A 17,435-nucleotide genomic window follows, 5' to 3' on the forward strand; every position below is an offset into this window, starting at 1 on the left:
ATTTATTAGACCGCGATCATTTCAATTACAAACGGGCCTAGTGATGGGTATTAGTAGTTAGTCTCTTCCCATAACTGAATTATTTCTATATCAATTAATCTGTTTTCATATTAATTTAATTTCTTTCGTTTTTAAATTCGGATTAGCGTGCGACATTAGAGGACTTTCATAACAATATGGCGAATATTGACCCCCTGTCAATTTCATTTTCTTATATTTTATTTATTCTTTTTACATAATTCGTTCATTTTTCGACACTACTGCTTTTCCAGAAGTTTTTGTGATATTAAAATAAGTGGTCACATTGACTAACGAGGCAAGTTTCATCCATGTACACTTCAAAATAAAGGTTCTTGACAGGCATCTTTAACATCAATGGAACATTTCCCTTGTACGAAATGTTCTTTATAGTAGAAAAAATGCTCTTCACACTGGGAAAAAAAGTTATTTGGAAAATTTAAAATATTATTTTCTCTCTCTCTGTCATCTCTGCGCAAAAACATTAAATAACACGTTTGTGTGTATGGAGGTAAAATAATCAGTCGGTGAATATGGTGATGGAACTACATTGTATTATCACGTCACTATTATTCCTCTTTTATTCGTATTCATTTCCAAACCCTGAACAACAACAGACTTGGTTCAAATTCAAATGAAAGACAAGTAATAGTTGAGGTTTTCTAACTGCTCCTGTTGAACCTGAGCTCTTTTCTTTCTAATCTCTTTCATCTCATGCAATCTAACAACGTTTATCCAGACGATCTTCTCCTCGTAATGCAACTGTTGCATAAGAGAAAAGGTGCACGCCGCTCCCTCTACCTGAATATTATCTGATGGAAAGTATTTTTCCGCGGTTTCTCCCTGACATCATAATAGCATGGTGGGTTCAGGCTTGGTAAAGGATATATTTTTATCTCGCATGCCCATTTTAAACCAATTCAAGAAACAGATGATGGCATTGTGAATGCATCGTTTGCGATACAGTCAACTGCATAAAATATAGCCTTTTAATATGTACAGTTTGGCTTTTTAATAAATATAGGCTACATTGATTTGATTGCAAATAGAATATGACACATAACTAAGTGGACTTCTTCACAAATAAAATGCAAATATAATCAAAATGATGGACATTTCATTGCATTACGCGTATAGATAAACGGCCTCAGGAAAAACTGTATTTTTGTTATCACAAAAACATGAAGCACATTAACTAACTAGGCTATTATATCAATTTACGAATAAAATTATAATGTTCAAATAGCCTTTTTAACCAAGTATAATTCATTTTGTTTTATATTTAATAGCTACTCTATAAAATCGTGCATATTGCTTATTTTATATTCCAATTTATTGATTATTCTTAAAAATCTTTGAAATGTTATACTAATATATTAATATGCTACTTTTTATTTTTTAAATTAAATCTCAATACACTCGATAGCAATAACATCCCTGGTGGGCTAAATATCGACCAATAGCCGTCCAGTATAATTTTTAATCGCTAATTTATGAGACCGTTCAAACCCAAACATGCAAGGTTTCAGCATCACAAAATGTCGCTACACTCAGGCCACATCTCTTCCCTCCCTCTGATCTGATCTGTAAACTTTCAGAAGGTAGGCTGTGCTCTGGCTGCCTATGAGGAGAGCAGGAGCGAAACCTGCCAGCCCCTCAATTTTCTCCACTTCCTGTGCTCAAGCAACTGCATCCCAAAAGAGGGGAAAAGTAGGAAATATCCGGCAAACGGTTCTAAATAAGGCGTCCCGACGAACCGCTCGCGCGTCTGCTGCAGCTTACTGACCATCACGAATGTCAAGACTTGAGACGTTTTTATTACGTTACCGATCGTTATTGATTGCCTGTACGGAAAGAAACTGCGAACTGGGATCACATCAGACCGAGTTTGACCACATGGGATAACACATTTTAACAGAAAACGCTTAAAGCAATTTGAAGATCTCGAAAGAGAAGGTAAAGCCATCAAATGTATTGGAAAAATGAGGCTTTGGTCCCTCTATCAGAGGGAAATCAGTTTCTATCCGAAGGAATTCCTTCAAAACAGGTAAGACTTTTATCGTATAATATGCAGTTATGCTTATTATTCTCCATTTAATTGCATGGGAAGAAAAGGTTGGTTTCACTGGAGAAGCAGTCAACGTGTTGCTCGATGTGAAAGTCCTCTGTATATCATCTCCTGCAGCCTGTAACATCTTCATCTTAGAGTGATGTCATGAGAATCAAGATCTATTCTGAACAGTGTGATTCGCGGTCCATCCTCTTCACACGCCAAGTCTGCAGAGGAAAAATTAGATTTTAATTACTGCCATTAAAAATCAAATTTGCAATTCTTTGGGTGGCCCGTTGCTTCCTCTGATTGGCAGTTGAAATTGACACTCTAGGGTCCTCTTATCGCGAGCATTTCAAGCTATTTGTAATTGCAGGTAGTTTCTTTTTTTCAGCTCCCTGGATTGCGTGGAAATACGATTATGGGAAGCGGCACGGGTTAAGTGTGGGGGGAAAAATCCAAATTGAAATCGCTTCATTAAAACGGGCTTTTGTCGCGAGGCACTCAATGCACAGTTAAAAGCGTTTTTATTGTTTTTTGACGCATATATAGAGCAGGAACCATGCCTGACACGGATCACTGTGGCTTGACTGTGTTGTAGGTGATCTCTCCAAACTCGCACAGCACACCGGGAGCATCACGCTGCGTGGACGGACAACACGGACGCGCGATGGTGAGTGTGCACGAGCAGCGATAATGTCCCTGCGAGTTCAGAGAGCTTTGCTTTTGAAGAAAAGGCCTTCAGCCACAACATAACACTCTACTGATGTAATGTATGGTGGCTTTTATATTATTGCGCTTGGAGTGCGCTTTAAATGTCGTTGAATTTCCCCGTTTACTGCATAGCACAGCCTATGTTAAAAAAAAATATTGTTTCCAAGTTGACACGACTACTTCATGCTTTCCTTTGACGAGTTTCGATTTTCTTTATAAGAAGGCTAATTTCGAAATGTTCGAAAAAGTGCAGCAAATCAATGTGACATATTTTTTATTAATGGTTTTCAGTTTTACAGTGGGTTGATTTTTATTTTTATTTGTCAATAAAATAACCTTCTGAACGTCATGATTTCCAGAGTGTCATATTTTTCCTCTGTGGCTCTTGCAGTCGCAGTCTGACGGAGAATCTCACAGGTCTGCTATGGAGAAAGACGACACGCGCTCTTCGCCCAGTCCGCCCTCGACTCCGTCCGTCTGCTCGCCCGCGTCCAGCGCCTCCTCCGAGCCGTGCACCGGGAAGAACGTGTGCGCGAGCTGCGGGCTCGAGATCCTGGACAGATATTTGCTTAAGGTACGAGGGCGTGAGTGTGTGTTTGTGTCTCATGTGACGACTGAAATTAGTGTTTGGACTGGAGTTTTTGACTGACTTTTCGTTAAACGCATGCAGGCTAAATTAGTTGGAACGATTTAGGAGCTATAGCATACTTTACCTGAAGTGGTGCTTTGGTTATTATTATTATTTTACATGTTGTCTATTATGAATTATTGTAGCCCTATGTATTAGCGCTCATGTTTGGAGTCTGATACAACGCGGCTAATTTTATAGATCGAAAAATATAGGCTATTTAAAAGTAACTGACTAAATAATTGATTTTGAATAGCCTAAACGCTTAAATAAAATATTTTTACATGAGGATAGGCTACTTATGTTTTGGGTTTCAGAGCCCTTATGTAGGCCTATGAATGAGTAAATAAAAAATAAATTAATTACTTTTATTGTACTTTCTACAGTGTTATTATTTTATTTTAAATAAATGTTGCTGGGGTCAGATTGATCAGAAGTAGAAACGTTATTAAAACCAGGCATATTTCTGAAAAATGCATGCCAACTTTGATATGGCTTCAGGTTTCTGTAATGTCTGCATGTTGTTTTGGTTTGGTCAGAGGAGCATAATATAATAATGTGAACGGGAAAAGAGGTTAATTTCGAAATTGCTGTTATTTTTACACATAGCTACATCGTATAAAAAGTAGGCTAAATCTCAGCAGAATGATGAAAAAATATTGCATAGTATATATATATATATATATATATATATATATATATATATAATATAATATATATTTAACCACAGATATAAATTGTGTTCGTTTTGCTTGATAAAAATGATCAGCCGTTTTTGGTGGAGATGCTGACAGGATCGCTGTTCTCCCGTTCGCGTGCATGTGTTCTCGGTCTGCTTGTTTTTCAGGAAGTGCGTGTGTTGCGCGTGAGCGCTGCATCTAACCGTCGAGTTTTGCTCTTTTGTGGAAAATAATAAAACAGTTTGTTTATGGCTGTTTATTTAGGATGAACGAACTTAGACTCCTTTTTTGTACACTTCCATTTTTTTCCCAGCTCTTGGGGTCTGAGAGCTTAATTACACTTTTTTTTCGACACAATCCTTAAATAAATATTTCTAAGATGCACCTCCCGTGTGTCATAAATGTTCCATGTAAAAAAAAAAAAAAAAAAAAACATGGTTAATTTTAATTTTAGAACCCAAATAGATCCTATCAATAATCAAAATTCAAATATCAATAATTACACATTTCTAGGCTATGTTGCAAGTTTGATTAACATGATTAATTATAAATTTTTTTCCGTTTGCAACATACAGCAAAATAGGCTACATAATGTGCATACGTCTGCATTTATATTACATACACCTTTAAACACAGGGCAATACAAATGACATTTTCACAAAATATTTAGCAGAATCTAATTTTAAATCACAACTTTAATTTTAAACAAAACATTTCCTATAGTAGGCTATCACATATTTATATGGCAGTAATTTTGAAACTGCATACAGAAACAAGTGCGTGCGGTTCTACTTCATTTTAATGCACATTGACATTTCATTTTACAACATATGCAAGCATTTTATGAAATGCAAAAATATAAGTAGCCTACATAAAGGTAGCCTTTTAAAATAAAAAACGCTAATTTATTTATTTTCAGTTGTTGTTATTCTATTTTCATTTTGTCTGTTGTGTTTGCTGCAGGTTAATAATCTGATCTGGCACGTGAGGTGTCTGGAGTGCTCCGTCTGCAGGACGTCACTACGTCAACACAGCAGCTGCTACATTAAAAATAAGGAAATCTTCTGTAAAATGGATTATTTCAGGTAGGGTAAGTTTTCACTTTCTGTCCTCAGAAATATCAGGTGTGCATATAAACGAAATAGCTACTGCGTAATTGTTTATTTAGGGTTGAAAATGGGTTGCGAGTCTTGCGTGTTGCGGTTTAAGGCTAAAAAATACTTTTTTGTTGTTGTTGTTTTTTGCTTTAAGTAGCGATCTAAACAAATACATATCATTACGTACTACGCCGTGTTTAATTAAGTTAATTGTCTAGTGATAAAGTCAGTGAAAAAAAGACAACACTTTAAAAATCGCTAACATCATGAAACGTCACATTCATACCAATCGATTTATTAGAAGTATTTCGTGTTTGTAACTAATTCATTCATCAGTTAGAAAATCTTATTTTCTCTAAAGCTTCATGAGAACTACGTTTTGTTTTATAATCATAAACAAATATATATTATTTTTGATAAAAATTATAAAGTTGTAGCTTATTCTACGTAAATAGCTATTTTACAACTTAAAATATTTTAATTGGTGTTTCTGATTCAGTCATATTAAATCATATTTTTGACCAATTTAGAAGCACATTTTTGCTGTGTGCATTGGATTATGCAAAAATAAATAAACTAATTAAAATAAATATTTTACTACACACAAAAGGATATGGTGTCAATAGTAAATGAGAGGTATAAATAGTACTTGATCACTTGATTATTAGTAAAGATAAATTAGCCAATATTTCCTTGTATGTGACTGGAATAGTGTTCGAAATCGATCACAAGTTACATAATTCAGTCTGAGACGTATCAAGCTACGGTTTAGATCCAGTAATATGGTTATGGGAAGGAATGGAGTGAGGGAGATCCGACAGGGAAGCTGTGAGATTGCATTGAGGCTAGAAGAGCTGTGATATGGCATGATTGCAGAGCACTCAGCGAGGTCTGTGAATGGCACTGTGATACTGGCCAGCCTTCTTCAATGTGTCTGACTGGTCCCTTTAAAGTCAATGCTGTGTTGCAGGAGAGGGTTTGTTTTCTACGTTAAGGCCAATGATCTGAAGAGATGCTCCAAAAGATGGTACATCAATGCCTTGATCTTCAGTGAGCAACACTGAGCGGTTGTGATGAGTCCATAGCATCAGGATCTCTCAGGCTCTTCATCCATGATTACAAAACTCTGAGAACTCTGGCACAGAAAATGTAGAAAGGAATGCAAGAAAACTCCACAAAGTGGATTTGATGTGGGATTATGTTATAGATGTGATTATGGATGAAACCATATTCTGAAGATGAAGAGTTGTGGTTTAGTACAATCTGAAATTATGGCAGTTCAATGAAGTGAACAAGGGTTTTACAAATTCTTCCAAATGTTTAATATGTAGTATTGTATTAGCAAAAATATGCAAACAATATACATATTTCTTTTAACTGACCTTAAAATGTAAAGTGTGATTTGTATCTTAACGAGTAAATAAAAGAAAAAGATCAATTCAGATAATCTGGATACCGGAAAAGAGCATTTATTTTATTTTCCAGATGCTTAAAATCGCTATATGTACATACAAAAAGTTTTTTCTTTTTTTATATTAATGTGATATCAAAAGTATTAATACATTTATTATTGTTCCTCGACAGTTTTGTATGTCAAAGCAGCAACCACAGGGGTTTATGTTGCTTTTGGCATAACAAAATACAGCCTCAGATTGAAGCGTTTTTCCCTAATTATATGAGTTAATCAGGAAATGTAATCATATAAATTGTTAATGTTTTTTTGACATGGAATCGCAGGGACATCCCCAGCAGCGAAATACTGATTGACTCAGGTTTGCTTTCAAAAAGAGACAGTAATAGCTAGATGCTTGTGGAGTCGGTTCGGTGATCTGAAGTAGACTGAACATGTATTTTTCTCCAGTGGCATCGAAACATCCCTCTTTTTAGTCTTGTGCAAATACGAGTGTTTGAGATCATAACCACTAGCAGTAAACAGCATTCGACATAGTTGCTTGAAACTAATTCTGTACATTTATCTCCACACTCATCGATAATCAATAGTTCCATAAAGAACCTTTAACATTCATGGAATCTTTCCATTCCACAGAAGATTCTTTATAGCGGAAAGTTTCTTTAGATTTTTAAAATGTTCTTCACACTGAAAAAACAGTGAAAACTGTTCACTGATCGGTTCTTTGAGGAACCAAAAATGGTTCTTGTATGGTGTATGGTAAAAATAATAATAATAATTTTGCAACCCATTATTAATTTAACTGGACATAAATCTATTCCCAAACTTGTTTAAGTTTAGATGTCATGCCATGTGGTCAAATTATTCAATCAGTTTGATTAGATATTATTTGTTTTCTTTGGCCATTAACATGTAAAGTAGACTTGTGATTGGAGAACCTGTAGCACAGACTCATGAATATGATGCCATGTTTGTCTTTGGCAGCTGGATTGTTTCGCTGGTGCTGCACAACACTAATAGAGGATGGTCATCATATGCTTGGAGGAAAAAGGATCTCCATTGATATCTAGAAAAAAATAAATAAAAAAAAATAAGGTGATCTGTTTCATTTGTGATAGTCTCTCATCTGGGTGAGATTGACAGCTGCTCTAATAGAGTGTAATTACAGGAAATCATAGGGGGGTTGGTGTGTATGTGGGGGGGGGGGCAGATCTGGCGGTAAGGGTCAGAGCGGAGACTGTACCTACACTAAAAAGAAACAGCCACGAAGACACAAGCATCAGGCCACACAGGAAGTCAGAGGAGGCTGTTAATCAGAGGAACCAAAGGATAAGGACAGGGTGATGGAGTAAGGCGGTAACCCGAGTGGGCTTGTGTGGAGCTGCGATCGCTAGATTTGGAGGAGATGACGCACTGTAATGGCCATATGCGCGTACAGGACTTCATGTGTTTAAATGCAACCAGAAGTAAACAGAGCTTGTGTAACTCATAACTTGGTGGAGAATGCAGGAAATTATACGAGTGACTGAAATTACAATGGCAAAATGAAATGTGTTTTTTTTTCTTCTTCTGGTTAACAGAGAAAAATGACTTCAACATGTGGATATGTTTGGGAATAAAGCTATATATATATATATATATATATATATATATATATATATATATATATATATATATATATAATTTTTTTTTGTAGATAAGTGTTAAGGTTGCTAGGTTGTCTGAAATCTCATACTGTCTGTTAGGTATTACATTTGGTTTGATATTTTGTTAACATAAAATAGTATGCTTTATATAGAATAAATGTAATCATGAATAAAATTAAGACATCCGCCTTGTTGTTACTGTCATGTGACCTACGGCGTCAGTTGTGTTGCTTCCGTAGACTGTATAAAACATGGATGTAGTGTCCGTGATGTCACCCGTAGGCTTCTGAAGAGCGCTTTTGAAGCCTGAAGTGGGCGGGGCCGGCTGTCGGCATCTTGGCAGAACATCACTCGTGGATAATCGAAAATGGGCAAAGAGGCGGGAGCTGGTTGATGAAACCACGCCCACTTATCTCAACAGCAGTGTCAGCAGCGGCAATCCACATGTAACTCAAGTGGCCACACCCTTAATTATGCAGAAATTTAATACAATTTAAACGGATGAGTTATAAAGAAAAATTCACCCCCCTCACAGTTGTCATAAAGGGCCAAATTAGCTATGTAGACCAAAACCACATTTTTTACCAGGCTGTAAACATTTTTTTTTCTAGTGTAAATTTGGGCATTTTAACATGGGGAGTCTATGTGACTGACTCCCTTTTGTAGCCAGCCTCTAGCAAGCAGTCGATGAATTGCAGTTTTAGTCACTTCCTTGCTGGTTTCACGAGAGAGAGTGGAAGGTTGCCACTTGGTTGCTTCACTGGCATCCACAAATCCTGTCCCATGGCCTCATGGGATAGTCCATAGAATGTGCACATCAGAAACTCGACGGAAGTAGTAGTTTATCCAGGTACTGCTTTTCAAATACTATTTACCGTGGAAGTAGGTTTTTGCATTAAAGGAACCTGTGTCAATTTCTTTCTTCTGTTGAACACAAAAGAAGATATTTTAAAGAATATTTTTAACCTAACAATTGACTTTCATAGTATACTTCGGAAGTCAATGGCTACCAGCAACTGTTTAGTTAAACACATTTTTCAAAATATCTTCTTTTGCGTTCAACAGAAGAAAGAAATTCATTCAAGTTTGTAACAACAAGAAGGTGAATAAATAATGACTTTTTTTTTTTTTTTTTGGCAAACTAGATACAAGACTAGATGGCTGACATGTGTCAACCTTGTTTCTCGGACAATTTATCGTCCACCAGCTTTTGCCAATGCAATTGCTAAGGAATGGAAATGCATACTTCAGAAAGTCGTCAGATTTGTGGTATTATTTATGCCTGTTGGACAAGCAATGGAATGGGAAGAGTAAGATAACAAATTCACGGTTTGGGGTTTTGAAAACCACCATGAGCAATAGTAATAGTGATGCTCGCCGTAGCAAACACCACTAATATGTCTCAGCAGTCTCCGAGAGGGAGATTTCCCCCAGATTATAATACTCCAAGAGTATATTAAATTGAATTTACCGAATTTCTACTTCCACAAGCTTCTCTTTTCCAGCCAAAGGTGAATTCCTTCAGCGCTGAGGGAAACGCTTTGCTGCAGGAATTTTCCCCCGGCGAGTTATGATCTGCAGGACAGAAATAAATCCAGAATAAGCACAACAACGCACAATCAGACGTGCGGCAGATCTGAACAAAAACAAAACCCCCTTAAGATCTTCATGGCTTTTCTGAAAGGTTTTGCGGTAAATGAACTGCCATGACAGATTACGGCTCCGTTCCACAATGTTTCTCCTCTAAACACATGTCTGAGATGCATCATTACTCAAACGTTGTATTCTTTGTCTGGGACGATGCTGTCAGAATATGGTGTGCAATGTACACAGAAAGCCCTTTGAATGCTTTTTGCAGGCATTAATACGTGAGGTGTGTTTTATGTGTCGATACTTTGCACATAAGTGGACTGTAAATATTTTTTGATTCAGGTTTGTTTTTGCTTCTTGGCTCATCCTGCTCAAGTGCTGATCGGCACAGACAAATTATTATACATACACACAAAAGTGCTGGTCCAAGTTTCCTGGTTTGTTGAGCCCCGTGGGGCTCCCTGGTGGGCTATGATGTCATTTCCAGTGGATGCACGCCCCGAGGGCCCCACTGTGGGACTTTCGGGGCCGGTATCATCATTCTTCAGTAGCGTATACAGGGGAAACATGCATGGCTATCTCGATATCCCGTGTTTCTTTGCAGTTGGAGGAGGTTGTGTGTGACACTTTGTTTACACAAGGGCTCCCAATGACAGAGGTGTAGCGGTGGAGGGGGGCTCAGATTCAGGCCAAAAAAGGGTTGTGCCTAGCCATCTGCAGAGCATTAGTCTCTTCTAGTCCTCTCAACACTGGATCTCTCTTTGGTCACCCAAATGTGATGTCTGGGTCAGAAAGAAAAAAAACTGAAAGAAACGGCATGTTCAACCCCGTCCAGTCAAAATAACACTTCATTATGGGAGTACTTGCTGTTGGTTAGTATCGCCACAGGGTTGTTTATTGAGTCTTGTTGATAGCAGGATAACAGAAGAGGTGCTATAAGCAACTACACGGCCATACGGCTGCTGAAAATGCAGGGCTGAATTAAATATGAAATATGTATGTGGTTTACAAATCACAGTTGGCTGAGAATGTGATGATTAACATCAGCAGTAACGCCAATAACATGCAGCATCTTAACTCCATTTCTGCATCAACTTTAGCAGTGTATTATATCATGAGATATAACTGAACGGATGAAAAACAGAAAAGGCCAATCACAATGTAGTATGCAGATTATTGCAATAAAGAGAACCTATGGCATTCGCAAATATTTGAATGACATCATGACTAATGGTGAATAGCAGATATTCTAGTAATGTCAGGGAACTGCAGAATAATAAATAAGTAAACAGATAGATAGGAAAATAATCTGTTTTTTTTTTTTTTTTTAAGTGTAGTTGATTTAAACAAAATGAAAAGAAAAAATTAAATTAGTTTTAAGTATCTAAAGTATGCAGTTTCCGGTTAATTTATTTCATACAATTCTATATTTTATTTTTAAAAGTAAATATTAAAAAATGTTATATATACATTATGTTGTGTGTTATATATATTATATATATATTAAACAAGGTAATATATCCCCACCCTGCCTTTATTAATTTACATACTCTGTGTGTATAAATTATATCTTTAGTCCTGTACACCTGTAGAGGTGCTGTAAAAATAGACAGTCTTACATGTATAACGCATTTTGTTGGATAAAATCCTGAGTTTATGTATCCTATCAGCAGATATTTTTTGGACACGCTTCAGCATATATCTATTTTCTGCTTTCTGTGGAGAGAGAAGGTTTCACTGTTAAACTGCCTTCTATTACGTATTCAGAACGAGAAGCAAAATGCACTAATGCGTCTATCATTATACTAGCTTATGGGTTGTAATACTAAGCACATCTCAACATGTTTTATTGTTTATGGGATAAGTATTGATGCTCAAGCTCTTCTGTGTCTCACAGTAGGTTTGGTACAAAGTGTGCCCGCTGTGGCCGGCAGATCTACGCCAGCGACTGGGTACGGCGAGCCAGAGGCAATGCCTACCATCTGGCCTGCTTCGCCTGCTTCTCCTGCAAACGGCAGCTGTCCACAGGCGAGGAGTTCGGGCTGGTGGAGGAGAAAGTACTTTGTCGGATCCATTACGACACAATGGTGGAGAACCTGAAACGGGCCGCGGAGAGTGGTACGTTTGTTTCAGATGCATTTCACTGTCTTTAACTCTCCTTAATCTGCAAAGTTTTAGTTTGAACCACTTTTCCTGGGTTTTTACGCAGGAAGCGGACTCACTCTGGAGGGGGCGGTGCCGTCAGAACAGGACAGTCAACCAAAACCAGCTAAAAGGGCACGAACGTCCTTCACTGCAGAACAATTGCAGGTAAGACGATCAAACAGTGGGCCCTATTTTAACGATCTGAAACGCAAGTGTCAAAGCGCGAAGCGCAAGTAAGTTTGTGGGCGGGTCTCGGCGCTGTTGCTATTTTCCCGGCGGGATAAATGGCTCTTGCGCCCGGCGCAAATCTAAAATGGGTTGGTCTGAAGTAGCTTCATTATTCATAGGTGTGGTTTGGGCGTAACGTGAAATAAACCAATCAGAGCGTCATCCAACATTCCCTTTAAAAGCAGGTGCGCAAGTTCCATTATGGATTGCTATTATTATGGCGTATTTACCAGGCGCACGCCAGGAGCGGTTCACAGCCGAGGAGACTGATGTTCTTGTAAGAGCAGTGAAAGACAGAGAAGTTGTGTTGTATGGGGATGGGAGAAACCCACCCAAAATACACCACAATGATTTCCGTCATCTCATGTGTTAATATTTTTTTTAGTGTAACAATTTATGATATGCAAAAATAACTGTTGCATCTGTGTAGATTACATGAGCAAAGTGTATGCGCGTTGTGCACGCTATACATTATGGTCAAGCATGCGCCCTTAAAATAGCATAATGAACAACGCGCAACGCGCCACTGACTTTAGACTAGGTTTTTTCTGGTCAGTGGCGCAATTGTTTAATGGAACAGCAAAATAGCACCAGGGCTTGTTTGCGCCGGAACACGCCTCCTTTTTTGCGCTGAAACGCCCAGGGAGCGCAAGTTCATTCACTAGTTTAGCGACGTGCTTCTGTGGAGGGAAAAGCGCGCTTTGCGCGGGTGCAAAATAGGAATGACACATGCGTCGGTGTACAAAGTCAATTGCGCTGGGTGCAAGATAGGGCCCAGTGTCTGAACTGAGGAAGCAAAGCCCTCTTTATGCTTCAGTCCAATATGAATTCATATTTCAGTAGCATTTATTGTTTTAAAAACATCTGAAACAGCATTTTCCCTTCACGGGACACTATGAGCAAGCAACCAATATTATAACATTAACCCTATAAAGCCTACTGTATCATAATTGATATAATATGATCAACATGATCAATACTTCTTTTTACAATCTACTACATGCTTTCTGTCATCTGATCGATCGTTTATACTTCGCAAGTAAAAGGCCTTTTAGAATTATAGCGAAAATGTCCACCTCCAGGTTGTGGTTCATGAGTCCTTTTGCTTTGATTTAATAAAGTAGACATAAGAATAATTTATATTGTTAGCATTTCAAAACGAACATCTACTGGACTGAAGCAACTTAGGTTTACTTGATTATCCATATATCACTTTTTAGAAAAAACATGTTAAAATATGATCATCAGAAATTTTGTTATCTCTCAATCATCTTTGTGTTGTAGTGCATTATGTGTTCATCAACACTGCACAAAATTGCATATTTTTGCTCCGTTTAGGCCTCTGAATAAGTATGAGCTCCATATTCTCAATATATCATCCTGTGTGAGCCATAAAAGCCTGATGAATCAAATATGATACTCAACAACAACAAAAAAACACACATGCAAACTCTTTGTCTAAAGCTTCAATAAACCGTTCTATAAAAAAAGTACATTTATTTTATAATTAAATTGTTGATATTATTTTAAATGTATAAATTCTTTACAAATATGCATGCCCCTTCAGTAAATGAGCTTATGTGAGACTTGTTGCATGCACAGGTAATGCAGGCACAGTTTGCACAGGACAACAACCCTGACGCTCAGACCCTGCAGAAGCTGGCAGACATGACAGGATTGAGTAGACGAGTCATACAGGTGACGAAACTCTCTTCATGCTTCCATTCAGATGCAATAAAAAGAGACGGCTTATCTTGACGGTAGGTTGTGTTTTCATAGGTTTGGTTTCAAAACTGCAGAGCGAGACACAAAAAGCACACTCCACAGCACGGCGGCCCACCTCAAGCTCACCCGCAGGCCCGCATGCCCCCCTCGCTGCCCGACGAGCTGCATTACTCCCCTTTCGGCAGTCCTGAGAGAGCACGCATGGTGGCCCTGCACGGGTACATCGAAAGTGAGTGTTTCCTCAGAGCTGCTGTCATTACAGCCAAAGAGAAAGAAAACTGCAATTCAATGCCACTTTTCATTTAAATTTTAATAATAAGAAATATTAATATATAAAATCTATTTGTTTTAGGTGACACTTTATTGTAAGGTGTCCTTGTTACACTTTACATGTACTATTAATTATGCATAATTACAACTTTCAACTTACAAATTACAAAAAATTCAAATTTAAAGTAGTGTAGTAGTGACCAGTAGTGATAAACACATTTTGTTTTCAAACCAAACTGGTGTTGTCCGATCTAAAATATGTAGAAATGAATGAATACAGAGAAAGATTAATATTGAGGTGTTTTTATTTTGTTTTGGTTTCACAGGCCATCCATTTTCAGTGCTCACTACACAGAGCCTCCCTCATCAGGCCATGACGTTACCGCAGCTCCCTCTCAGCCGCTAACACCCCCGCCTGGCACTGACCCCTGACCTCTGACCTCCTGCTCCAGACCTGCATCCCACAGCGCCGACCCTGAGGTCAGATCAGGCTGAAGGAGAGGGTCACGGTCCCTTTTGCTCTTGACCTCTGAACTCGCAAAGAGAGAGAGACTGTTTCCTTTCTCTGGTTTCACTGGACAGGATTTAACTCGCCTGCATCTAGTCGCTCTGGGTTAAGGAAAACTGCCGACGTGACCTGTGAATTTAGGACTTTGTCGCCAAGCCCGGGATCTGGACTTTTGGACAAAAAAAAGAAAAAAAGAAAAAGACTCGAGCACACACTGTAAAAGACTAGCGCTCTTGGTTCTTCCTCTCTTCTGACAGTCTCGTCTGACTCGTGTTCAGCGTTTGGAGACTCAAAAGGAATGTAAAGTTACAGCATCAGTGTTAAACGTTTAGATTGAAAAAGGGAAAAGCACAAGAAATGTGGATGGGGAAATAAATGGCATTGGACCAGGTGGTAAGACAAATTTGATCTTACTTTCCTCGCCGAAAAACATCTGTACTAAGCCAGTGAAATTAATTTATGCTACAGTTCAGATCACTTTTACTTGCTTTCTTTCTTGTTTCACCCGTATGCAAAGCATGTGCGATTTCTGGGGCCTAAAAAGCCACAGTCTTTATTTGTCCACATATTTCAATTGAAAAATAATTGTACTTCAATTCCTTAAAAAGTTTAAGCCCATCACTTAATTGTAAACATAACTGCATTTTTATTAATGCAATTATTTGATGACATCTTGTTCTGAAAGCAGATAGTTTTAGAAAAGTGAAATTGTTTCCATTTAGATCCAGGTTCAATGTTAAAAAATAATTTCTGAAGTTGGAAAAGATGCTTTTATTTCTTTCCTAATATTTATTCTTTTACTCTTGTCATTGCTTTTACCTGCAATCATAGACCACAAATGACACTGATCTTAGTGTGAGATTTTATCACATCAAAAACAGTGCTCTGAACATTTTCTACAAGAAAATGTAAAGAAAATATTTAACTTGAGCATCAAGAAGGGATTATCAATGACAAACAACAGTATTTTGTGCATAAGAGGAAGACTAAAACGAGCACTTGAGTAAATTGTAAAGATGGCTACATGTAAAGAAAATGTACATGTGATGTATTTTTATTTAAGCAGTGTCCTGACTTTATGTGGGAGATAAAAGTGTCTGTGTTTCATTGTTTTCTTCATCCACGTGTGCCGTATACGCTTCAGCTGTGACGAGGGAGCGGCGGTGTTGTATTTGAACAGATAGGAGCTGTGTACAGGTCTGAAACTGGGGGAAAGTCTCAAATTGTAACTTGTGTTCTGAATGGGGGACAAAGCCTCTAACTTCTTGTATTTATTATGACAGGTAGCCTGTAAGCACTTTTCCCCACTTCCACATGTCTGTTTTGTAAAAATAAAAATAATTAACTTTCTTTGGCTGTGCATCATTTTTTTATATTATTATTATTATTAGTTAAAAATACTTAAATGATCAAATCAGATTACTGGATTTTTTCCAGAGCTTAAAACAGAGTCTGAACATATAAATCTATTAAATTCAAAATATATATAATTTTGACATAATAATAATTCTATAAAAAAAAAAAAAAAAAAAAAAAATATATATATATATATATATATATATATATATATATATATATATATATAATTATTATTTCAAAATTACTAAGGCACCAATTGTTAAATACTTCATGAATAATTAAAATAGAAATTGACAAAAAGTTGACGATGAATCAGAATATCTGTAGTATATAAAAAACTTTTTCTCTAAAAAAAAGGTTTATTTTTCATTTTATTATCATTATTGTTATTATTTTTTACATACATGTTTCTTTAAGTATACAAATAAATATGCCATGATATTCCCAAGCACAGTGTTTTTTTGGAAGGGAACACTGTTTAATGCCATTAAATGCAGATTGTATATCTGACTGTTATGATAGGCTATTGTGACATAAACCAGATATTACAGATAACAGATAATTCCTGCGACCTGGTTAATTTCTGTCTGTGGTATAAGTGCGTGGGCCAGTGTTGGGTCTGTGTGCACGAGTGAAGCAGGAAGCAATCAGAGGCTGATGGAGGAGCTGGCAGACCCTTCACGGGTCAGTGTGTGCCGTAATGACTCCATCACCATCACATACAGGAATCCCCTGTCCGTCCACATCACAGGAATGATCTCGCATCCCGTATTCTGTTTCAAAAGACCCACCGAGACATAATCTTCTACTAAACTATCCTCTCTTCTCATGCACACACTTTTTGTTTTTAAATGCAGAAGTTTTTTGAGCAGGAATCGGACTCGTTCATGTCATTAGAACACAGAGCTGTATTCAGCTGTTGAATGTTTTCTCAGTACTGGTCATTTGCTTGGGTAGAATACAGCAATGATGTAACATGTCTTACTTGAGTTTGTACCCAAGCCCACTATTATCTATTCAAACATACTTTTGTCTTTAAAATAAACTGTACAGTATGTAATGACTTTTCAAACCTAAACTCATTGAACGATATTTTATTATTTCGTGGTTTGTTATGTAGCTGTTCAGTTGAGATATTTTTCACTTATAATAATAAATGTGCATACATACTTATACAACTTAATGCAAACTGTTTAATTTCTATTTTTCAATTAAGCAAGCATTTATATTAGGCCAACATGATTTCTGTTTGTTGCAGTTTTACAGATGTCAGTTTGGTGAAAATCACTCATTTTTAAATATATATTTTAATGTGCTAATATTTTAGTTTTAACTCTTAGTTCAGTTTTGGGAAAGAAAACACTGA

At 37.2% G+C, this 17,435-nt stretch overlaps 1 protein-coding gene across 1 annotated transcript; it reads left to right on the forward strand.

The window, feature by feature from the left end:
* Positions 1-1,437: 1,437 nt before the first annotated feature.
* On the forward strand, positions 1,438-16,054 carry LOC128021416 (LIM/homeobox protein Lhx6). The gene is made up of 9 exons (XM_052608547.1): positions 1,438-2,065; positions 2,670-2,741; positions 3,174-3,356; positions 5,054-5,175; positions 11,732-11,952; positions 12,044-12,144; positions 13,810-13,905; positions 13,987-14,161; positions 14,529-16,054. The coding sequence occupies exons 1-9, from the start codon at positions 1,988-1,990 to the stop codon at positions 14,606-14,608; spliced, it is 1,128 nt and encodes a 375-aa protein (XP_052464507.1). The 5' UTR covers positions 1,438-1,987; the 3' UTR covers positions 14,609-16,054.
* The last annotated feature ends 1,381 nt before the right edge of the window (positions 16,055-17,435 follow it).

This window comes from Carassius gibelio, chromosome A10 (genome assembly GCF_023724105.1).
Source record: "Carassius gibelio isolate Cgi1373 ecotype wild population from Czech Republic chromosome A10, carGib1.2-hapl.c, whole genome shotgun sequence".
Classification (NCBI taxonomy): Eukaryota; Metazoa; Chordata; class Actinopteri; order Cypriniformes; family Cyprinidae; genus Carassius; species Carassius gibelio.

Coding starts and splice junctions, on each gene's coding strand:
- LOC128021416 (XM_052608547.1), top strand. CDS start 1,988: ATGTATTGGAAAAATGAGGCTTTGGTCCCTCTATCAGAGGGAAATCAG. Junction 11,953..12,043: donor GAAACGGGCCGCGGAGAGTG/GTACGTTTGTTT, acceptor GTTTTTACGCAG/GAAGCGGACTCACTCTGGAG. Junction 14,162..14,528: donor CCTGCACGGGTACATCGAAA/GTGAGTGTTTCC, acceptor TTGGTTTCACAG/GCCATCCATTTTCAGTGCTC.